Here is a 10,304-nt window from a genome sequence, read left to right as displayed (position 1 = left end):
TTTGGTGAGTTAAGTGGTGCAGTAGGACCCTCAGCATCAGGAAGATGGTGTGGATAGAATCATATTTGCCTCACTGGCTGATCTAAGAAATTTTAGTTTAGGTGGTTAGTGTCGGAGCAGCGTGCCTTAGAAGATAATAAAGAACTATAATGTCACATAACAACAAATATTGGTGCTTTAATTGCGTGAGATGATCAAATTATTAGGGGATGGACACTTGTCTTATTACTAACAAAGTTACAAATGCATTCAAATATCATCCTAAAAATACAATAAAATACACTTTTAACCATCAATGCTTTTCTTTGTGATTTTTTATATTCATTTTAAGATAATTGCATGTTTAAATTTTAGCACATCATTTCGATAAATATTATATCTGCTGATTAAAATAAGTTTCCCACTTTTCTCAGTTTTGAAAGAACTATTTATTTCATTTGTTCTATTTATTATAATAACACGTCCATTATTAATAATGAAAAAAAAGTTTTATATTTCTTATTTAAATTTATACAAGACAAACTTTATTAGTTATCTATTCATCTATTAATATGACATCAGTGTGTTAGAATTTTAAAAATCAAACTAAATTTGAGATTTAATAAAAATATAATAATTTTATAATCTAATGTTGCACCTTAAAATAATAAACATTCACAACCATTTTTAAAATGTTAATTGAAGTTTTAAATTGATTGCTTATTTCTTAGTTTATACGATATAGTATTACTCAAGGCACAGTTCAGTATTAAATATTGATGATATTCCTTATCATGATTTGTCATTACGTTAAGTTTTTTTTTCTTGTTACATTCAGTTATTTTTTAAAACACAACTCTTATGATACTATAAAAGTTATAGATAGTTAATTTAAAGTGTGTCTATAAATTATTAATATTATTCTAAATCATATTGTTAAAATAAATTCAAGAGTTAATTTTATTTTTAAAATTTTAAAACCTCTTCGTTCAAGAGGAGACTTATGAAAGACAATTTAATTAAATTTGTGTGTTACGTGGTTGATTTTAATTTTTCACTAAAATTTTTTTTTAAGTTAAATGTTATTAAAACTGTGGGTTGGACATTGATGGATGTCGGTTGGATTGAATTACATGTTGCCACTTTTTTCTATAACGTTTGTCACATGTTTATTTTTCCATTTAGAAAAAATATAAAATTTAACAAACTTATGAATTAATGTCTCAAACTTATTAATTTTATACTAAATTCAAGTAAAAGTTAACAATCTTGAAATCTATTATATATTCTTAAACTTACATTAAAAAAATAAGCAATAAAAAGAAAGAGAGATGAAAGGATATACACGAGCTTATTACTTAAAATTTAAACTGAACTGGTAAAAAAATTAAAATGGACTTAATTATTTAAATGACTCAAATTTAAGGCTTAATAATCTAAAATGTTGGATTAAAAATTTTATAACTTGAATATTTTGTTTTTTATTTTCACAACCTTTGAATAATTTTTAATTAATTTAATATTTAATAAATATTTTTATATTGCAAAGTAGAACACTAATAAATTATAATTTTATCTACATAAAAATATTTAAAACTTTAAAAAATAATAAAAATAACATTTAAAAAAATTACAGTCACTTGTGTAAAATATAACTTTAAAATATTAAAATTAAGCATGTGTGTAAAATAATAACCATAGAAAATATAAAATAAAAAAATATAATAAATAATGTTATATTTATATTAGCGTGCCTGAATATTTAAGAGTTATTAGCGTTAAACTTATAAAATTTGAGCTTAATTTATCAAAATAATAAAATATAATTTTAATTTTAACCTTATTTTTTAATTAAATATTTAATAACTTAAATTTAAATAATTTACATTTATTTACAATGAAAAAATCATAATCCACTATTTTTTTTCTTTTTGTCAATCGGCATAAATCCCTAAACAAGGCACATTATTCAACAAAGGCAGCCCAAAAAAACTATTTAGCTTTGCTTGATGGGTTTTGGCAGTGGGCTGAGTATTTTGGGCCTTTTTTCTTCTTCTCTTCATTATGGCACCACTTTTTAAATTTGTAATCCTTGCCTAAAGCGTCCTACACCAGCCCGAGGGAGATGTTTAACTTCTGTATTTAATTATGAGTTGACTATATATTTAATTTATAAATATAAATTTTTAAATGATAGTATTTTTAAAAATCATTTTTATCATGAAAAATATTTTTATATTAAGCACATATTTTTAATTTTTAAAATTTGTATAATTTAAAATTAATCTCTGTACTTTTTTAGCATTATAAAATGTTTATCATTATTTACAACTGATTATTTTTAAAAATTATAAAAAAATATTAAATTTTAAAATAGTTTAACATTTTTTCATTTTTTAATTCAAAATATTTTATTTAATATCACTCGTGCTTTACATGAAAGAAATAAAACTAGTTACGAGAAAGAAATAATTACTGAAACACCTCCTAAAATTAGCTGTACTTATTATGCCTAAAAATAATATTTTGTTTGAAAAAATTATATTTACCTTTTTATTTAATTTATTATTCTTATAAAATAATACACATTATTTTAAAAAAAACTACACATACATTTTCTATTTTTTCATATAGACTAGAAATATAATATTAACATATAATAAAACATTTATTATTGATAAAAATATTTTTTTAATTCATTAAAATTTTGATATAATATATTTTCATTTAAAAATTCATTTGAATTTAATAGCACTGATTCGATCTACAAAAAATTGTTGGTATCATATAAAAACTTTAGCGCGTGCAAATGCATTTATATCTCCTTATTTTATTTGTTTAGGTATCAAGGTCATATTTAAAATAATTAATATTATATAAAACAGAAAAAGACAAAACAAAATTACTATTTCATTTCATTATTTAAATATCATGTAATTGAATAATAATTATTATTATTAATTAATTAATTAAATAAGCCCATTCTACTCGGTTGCTTATAAATAGAATAAATTATCATATTCCATTTCCTTGCAAACAAAGCGGGGAAGATTCAGCATTCACCACTCACCGGTGAGGTGAAGGTCTCTGCGCAATCGCGAGTTGAGTGTTGGGTTCGTCTCTACACAGAAACATGAACAACTTCCACAAAGCTTTAGCGGACATTCAGCGGGGCTTCTCTACGCTGCTTCAAAACCTCACCCATCCCCACCCATCCCTTCACAAGCCAAGCCCACCCTGGGCCCGCATAGCGCAAACGGCGGGGGCCCGGCCCATGTCGGTGGAGGCAATCGAGGAACGGTTGGAGGGCATACCCGTTTACGCGCTGAGCAATGCTTCCGATGAGTTCTTGTTGGTTTCGGGTGCTTCCACCAGCAAGAACCTTGGCCTCTTCTGCTTCAACAAAGACGACGCTGAGGCTCTTCTTCAACAGGTTACTCTTATCGATCCCCAAGCGCGTCAGGGTTCCAAAGTCGTTCCTGTTGCCTTGAACAAGGTCCTCTTTCTTCCTTCTCGTTCACCGCTTTCGCTTTATCTTTTCATCGTTTGTTTACGTTACGTTAATTCTGCAGGTATTTCAACTCAAGGTGAATGGCGTTGCCTTTAGATTGATTCCCGAGTTCTCTCAAGTAAAGAATGCCCTTCGAGTGAGTCATAATCAATGCCCTTTCCTTACTCGTTTCTGTTGGCTTGTGTCTAGACACGCTCTTACTATTAAAGTTAAAACCCTACAAATTTCTGATTGAGTAAAGCCTAAAGGATGATGCTATTTTACCTCCATTATGTAAACCGAACCTAGTTGTTGAGATTCTTTTATGGTTTATATTTCTCTTTCGAAATTGCCTCGAGGTTGAAGATTGAACAAAACGAATGCTGCTGTTAGTTGTTGATATACTATATGATTTTTAGAATGGAAGGCAAAATAAGGATCCAAATATCGACCACTTCTGTGAAGTGTCTTGGATACATGGCAAACAACCAATCAAACTATTAATTTATGGTGTTGACGTTTCAAACGTGATAACTTGAATCACTTCACTTAACTTTTTTGCTTTCCACCTCCAACAGATAAATAGATCTTATTGTTCCCTCTTTGGTGTTTTTATTGATTCATTTAGCCTACGTCCACTGTGTAGTCTTGTATTTCTGATTGATTATAATGCTTTCATATGGAGGATGGTGGAAGAAGATTCTCTCTGAGTTAGTTTCCTTTTTAATCCTTTTTGTGCAATATATGATAACAAGTCTTTATTTGGGACAAAATTATTTTGTGGATAGAAATCTTCTTAACAACATTTTACTATGAATTTGGATTTGTTCTCACCAATTACCAGAATTAGAGATTGACTGCTCTGGTGTACTAATCATTTTTCCATTATGTTGGTCCAACTGGCTTATTTGATACAACTTTTTAGAAATTGGTCATGCATGCTGAAAAATTGTTTATTTGTAAGTTTGGAAATTTGACTCTACAACGTTTGTAGCTCGCTACTTGTCATTGAGTTACATCGTAATGATTATGTATGCTTGTGCTTTACAGGAGAGGGAAAATTCTGGTCTTCCTTCCAGTGGCTTTTCTGGTGTTCCAGTTTTCCAGGTTCTTCTCTGAGCTTTTTAAGTCTTGATATATGTCATCTGTGTCTTGGTTTGTATGTTGTGACCTATCTGATAATAGGGGATTCAAGTAATGCTTTGTAACATTTTAATATTACATAAATTTTAAGGAACCAATAAACAAGGTTCTCACCTAGTGACAATATTTTTTTCAGTCCTCTCATAGTATATACTCTTCTTAAAATAACATCATCCCACCTTTGTAAGGTTAGTGCATGCCTGCACTCCTGCTTCTTGTTTCGCAAATTCATAAACCACAGTTCCTTTCTTCCAACCTGGGACTTTGCAATCACGGATGCTTTGCACCCATCACTAACCATCTGTCTGCAAATCTCTTAGTTCATTCTGGCATCTTTGCTTTCAAGTATAAGATGTGAACCTAAACTTTGCTAAACCTCCTTTCCTTGCCCCTTTATGCTGAGATAAGACTGGTGAGTGTACATCCATTTACACCTTAAGTTCTATTTATTTGATGAGGTACTTTAAGTTAAATCAAGGGTGAATATATGCTTATTTTCTCATAGAGATAAACTCATTTTAGAGGCTAGAAAGCATGAATTTGACTCGGAGCATCGATACTATAAAACATGGATATGCAGATGTAACAAAGTTAAAAAATTATAGGCATACAACACAATGAATATAAAGACTCGAATCTTTGATCAATAGAGATAATCAGTGTTTTAAAAGTTAGAGTGAGTCATTGTAGAGAAGGCTCAGTTCGGGTATGTTTTTGTCATAGTTGTCAACAGCATGTGATAGAAGTGGTGCGTTTGGCCGCTACAAATCTGGCAAGCGGAGTGTTTCTTCTATCACAGCTATCATGACCATCATGGCCTTTCACAGCGCAATAGTGCCATAGGGAAATATATTAACTTTCCTTTTCTACCCTCAAAACAAAGGAATTTTATGTTTTTTAAAGGGTAAAAAAGATTTTTAATCTTTTAGAAATAAGCTGATTTTTTTCTTTTTGCCCTTGTGATGCATAATCTTTAGGTTTTTTGAGGGTCAAATAGTCTTCTCAATTTTTAGACTTAACCTCACTTTTCCCTATGTTTTTCTTCTTCCTTTCTCTCTTCGACACCCCTTCCGAGACATCTCTATTGTTGTGCTGCTTTGCAACCGGAGACACATGACGAAACCCCACTTTTTTGGCACTTCTCCCCTTCCCTGTTGGACATTCCCTCCTCTAATCTTTGTCTCTGTTCTGCTTTCCAACAATCTCCAATCCAGCAAAGTCACTCATCTTGGATGACCTCTCTGGCAAAATCGAATTCCTTTCTTCTCTCTATTTATAATTCTATGGTCCTGCCTATGTTATGTTCTCCCCAAAAATGTATTTTCTTTCTTCTCTTAATGTCTTTTGATGATAATTATTCATATGCTATTTATGCACATTTTTTTAGCATTACATACTTAATTATCTGCATATGTATATATTTTATATCCATATAAAAAAATTTAAAATAATGTTAATCCTGTTATGCGTGATTCCACTATAAATTTTGAGGGTTGTCCGCTACACGCCACTATTCCAAAAGTACTTGTAGGAAGAAATAATATAGATAAAACAAATAGAATTTTTTTTCATAAGTTTTCTCAATTAACTTCTACAAAACATGTAGTGCATAAGTTGATTTTAATTTATGAAAAAGATTTTATTTGTATCTTATTTTTTTCTTCAAGAAGTACTTTTGCATAAGTTCACTCAAATTGAGCCATAGCAAAATACTACACTGTATATAATTATTGTGGCATTCTCATCTGTATTGGTATAAAATAAAATAAAAAAGTAAAAAAATACTAAAAATGTAAAAATGTAACTATAAGTATTGGAAGTTTCTAATACAAATACATATTTGACATAAGTTTCTATTTTGAAGTATCCGTGCGTCCTTGTTTTGAGGAACCATATTTTTTTTAATGGATTTGGGATCTATTTGGAAGAGCTTATGAAAATCATCTTATGATTCCCATAAGTTATTTCCAACTCATTTGAATTAAGTTTTTTTGTATAACTTATCAAAATAAATTATTTACAGCTTATCTTAAAAAGTTTCATCATTAAATTTATGATATAAATCATTGTTTAAAAAATTATTAAATTAATGATTAAATAAGTAGTTATCCAATTACAGCCTTATTTTATTATATTGCATTATGAAGAAAAATGATTGAAACGTGTTCCACTACTCTACAAATTTATTCGGAAGAGTAATGCTATATAAAAGTACTAAAAAAATGGGTATGAAACGGAAGGAAATGAAGGGGGTATATATCAACAGTTAAATATTAAGTCAAAAAATAACAAAAATTAGGAATTAATAGAAATCACAATGGCCAGGATCATTTGTTCAATATTCGGCAAAAGATTTTGTACTACGCACCAATACTCTATTTGGAATATTGATTCTTATAATGTTATCATAATTTGTAATTCACTTCATTTCTATTGATGTTATGTTAACTCATTTATTTTCATGCTTGAATCCCTTAACTAGTATTTTGAATTGCTGTATTGGTGATTTTCAGTCCAGGAGTCTATTACTGAAGAACCAGGATAAGAGATATCGTCCACTTTTCTTCAGAAAGGTGTTGTTAGTTTGCCTGCTTTTATCTACCTGAGTTTAGGTAGTTGCAAACAAAGATTAGATTATTTTCGGTTCTCACCTTTGAATTTTTCGCAGGAGGACCTAGAAAATACACTTCAATTGACAGCCCGCGAGCAGAACAAATTAAATCCTGCTTTTAGACAGGGGGATATCCAGGTATAGACTGCAGCGGCTCCCCTCAAATGTATATGACCTGTTGTGTTAGTGAACTTACCTTTATTTATTTTCAGGTTGCCACTCTAGAGGATGTAATAAAAGAAATGAAGGTGAGTGTCAAAGTTACGGCAGAAGATGAAATAGAAGGGAACAGATTCATTAATCCTTTGTGTTTGTTATTCCTCTTCTTTTGGGGGAAGGGGTTGTTTTCTATTTCTATATTCCTTTTACATGCAATGAATCTATTTTGGAAATAGAAATTGACTATAAAATAATTTTGCAGGAAAGTTCTACATCGAACTGGGATGATGTTATTTTTATACCTCCTGGATTTGATGTTTCAGCTGACGCCAATCAGCAATAGGGCGGGATGATGATCATTCATGTCAACTTTTATTCTTCTGGTATTAGCTTAATCCACAGCACATGGCAAACGTTAATTTAGATTTTGTGCATATGACAAACTTCTGACTCCAAACTCGTTACTGTCTGCAATATTAAATTTTATTGGGAGGATTAGATGTTGCATTTCTTGCTTTGCTTTTTATTATGAAATAGGTTTGAGTGGACTTCACAGTCTTTATCGGTTCATGAAATTTGTGTAATGTCAAGCATATGTACACTACAGAAATCTGAATTGTCACGAACCACTCTGAGATGCATCAAGTGATGGTGAGTTTGCTATTGATTGAATTTGGGGCAGCGGTAAGATCTCACATGGTAATTATCTCTGACCTTGTTTATTTCAGAAAATTGTTCTTCACCAAGTTTGAACTCTCAACATTAGATTGCGTTTGACAATGAACAAACCCTGTTGAATTTCCCACATTGTGACTTCACTTTTTAGTGCAAAGGTTGCAGGTAGTTCTGCTAAGAATTCTTTTGCCAGATGTTACCCTTCTCAACTTGACTCATGAGAAGGAAATATTGTCACATCTTTAATTTGGTTCATAGTGAAATGATCTCTTTTCAATTAAATGGAAATTAACTTCGAGACACGACTAATTTCAAAGGCCAAGTGATTAAAAAAGTTGTTGTGCTGAGGTCTCTTGGTGCGAACATGCCATATGATATGTCTGATTTAAATAAAAAGTAATATTTTCATTAAAAGTGACTTTGTTAATTTTGAGTTAATTTTAACTATCTAAAAAAATATTTTTATTGAAAAAGATAAAAAAAATTATACTTGATGTAATATAATTTTTTCTAGAAAAAGTTACTTTTTAATCAATTAAAATCAACGATTAAGATTAACATTTGAAAAAAAAATGTTGAAGTTTTAAATTGATAACTTAAAGGGATACGTTAAGAAAAGGTCATATTTTAGGAAGGTAAAACGTAGTTTACTAAATGGCAAATATTGAAAATCTTTTACCGTATTTTGTCTGAATGTGGTCTCATTTAATTTTCGGTCAAGTTTCTGCTATTTCGCTTAATCTTTCAAGTGGTCTGTCTCATTGTAATTTTGAACTTCTCTAGTGTAACTTAACCGCAAAGCACAATTAGAAACGATATTTTATTAATTCAAAACTGTCAAGGGAATTCCTATAGAGTACAGTTGTCGTGGAATTGTTTGCTGCAGGAAAAAAGATATTTTACCCTAAAATTTCAGGAAAACACAATCTTCCTTGGTACCATCAATAACTTCAAATCGACAATAGCCTTACGGAACAGGGAAGTGGGCTACAAGTCAATGGCGAAAAGACGAGCTAGGTTAGTCCACCATTAATGGAGGAAAATAACATTAAATTAGTTTTGTTTTTTATGATTATTAACGTTCTGATTACATATTAAGGGGAAAAATCATTGAAATCACGCGTTTGATGTGAGAAGAACTGGAGAGAGAGAGAGAGTCCCCATCCATCCCAAAGGATTACCTCTTACATTTACATAGTACCATTCATTCATATCTTGGACCCACCTCAGCCATGCACGACGTGACGCTGCGCTTGCATGATTGATGGATTTTCATTTGGTTTGGTTGCAATATCCTGTGTAGAGGTCTCTTTCTATTCAGATCAAACAAAAATTTGCTCATCAATTACTAATACAATTATGACATGCATGCATCCACCCATTAATATTAATAATAGCAACAACATGCATGCATGGTTTTTGATTTGAGCGATTCAACTTCTCATTTCGTACCCTTTATTATCACTGTATGTGCTGTATATATATTGGCATATATTAAAAACATTTTTTCTCTGTGTCCTAAATAACGTCTCTTTTTATTTTTTAAAAAAGCAAATATCTTTTATGGAAAGTTGGACTAAATTTTTAAATACTTTTTTGCACAAAAAATTCAAGTTTAATACATTACTGAAAGAGATCTTCTATTTGGCGCAAAGTTTTTCTATATAAATTTTGATGTAGCCACACATTCTTTTATGATTAGTCTAAAGTTAAATTAAAAAATAATAATAAACAATAGTGGTTATGAAAATCAAAGTGGATTTTGATTATACTGTTTTTGTCGATTTTCGTTTTCTACCATTTATTACTTTCGTCACTGAAATTAAGCATATAACTCTTAAACAAACCACCCATTTACTATCCGAATTAACTTAGATAACTTATTTTCTAAAAGCTATTCCAATAAAATTTTGTTTATTACATGTTTCTAATATAAAATAAGTTAATTTAAATGCATGTTTTATGTATATTTAATTTATTTTTTAAAAAATATTTTTACAATCTAATAAGTAGGCTTTACAAAATATAGACAATTATTTCTTCAAACGTGGACTTAATCATTGAGGTAGAACCTATTAGATCATTCTGCAATGAATAAAGGCTTAGAGTAATAAGCTCTTAAACCAGAGTACTTTTTTACTTAACATTGTTCTGAACAAAATTATCATGAGGGCAAATGAGACTTCAGACATTGAGAGAGAAGTTGGTGTAAAATGCCTATGTGTCGGTTGATCTAAATATTAAGGG

The 10,304-nt window shown here is 30.0% G+C and overlaps 1 protein-coding gene across 7 annotated transcripts; it reads left to right on the top strand.

Moving 5' to 3' along the window:
- The first annotated feature begins 3,009 nt into the window (after window positions 1–3,009).
- LOC113854627 (protein TIC 22-like, chloroplastic) lies at window positions 3,010–9,574 on the top strand. Of its 7 annotated transcripts, none has more exons than XR_003502785.1 (9): window positions 3,012–3,475; window positions 3,552–3,626; window positions 4,520–4,576; window positions 7,126–7,185; window positions 7,281–7,361; window positions 7,436–7,471; window positions 7,645–7,765; window positions 7,990–9,074; window positions 9,157–9,574. XR_003502785.1 is itself a non-coding variant. In XM_027485752.1 (7 exons), exons 1-7 carry the CDS (start codon window positions 3,113–3,115, stop codon window positions 7,723–7,725), a joined length of 753 nt encoding a protein of 250 aa, XP_027341553.1. In that variant the 5' UTR covers window positions 3,010–3,112; the 3' UTR covers window positions 7,726–8,045. The 7 variants fall into 7 exon arrangements, 4 of the variants coding, with proteins under 4 accessions (XP_027341553.1, XP_027341554.1, XP_027341551.1 ...); XR_003502786.1 differs by having other exon boundaries at window positions 7,990–8,081; window positions 8,974–9,478; XR_003502784.1 differs by lacking the exon at window positions 9,157–9,574 and having other exon boundaries at window positions 7,645–8,033; window positions 8,111–8,351.
- Window positions 9,575–10,304: the final 730 nt, after the last annotated feature.

Source organism: Abrus precatorius, unplaced genomic scaffold (genome assembly GCF_003935025.1).
Source record: "Abrus precatorius isolate BTA unplaced genomic scaffold, Abrus_2018 Scaffold11, whole genome shotgun sequence".
Lineage (NCBI taxonomy): Eukaryota > Viridiplantae > Streptophyta > Magnoliopsida > Fabales > Fabaceae > Abrus > Abrus precatorius.
Note: the sequence above shows the minus strand (reverse complement) of the source record. Positions and strands in the feature narration are given on the sequence as shown.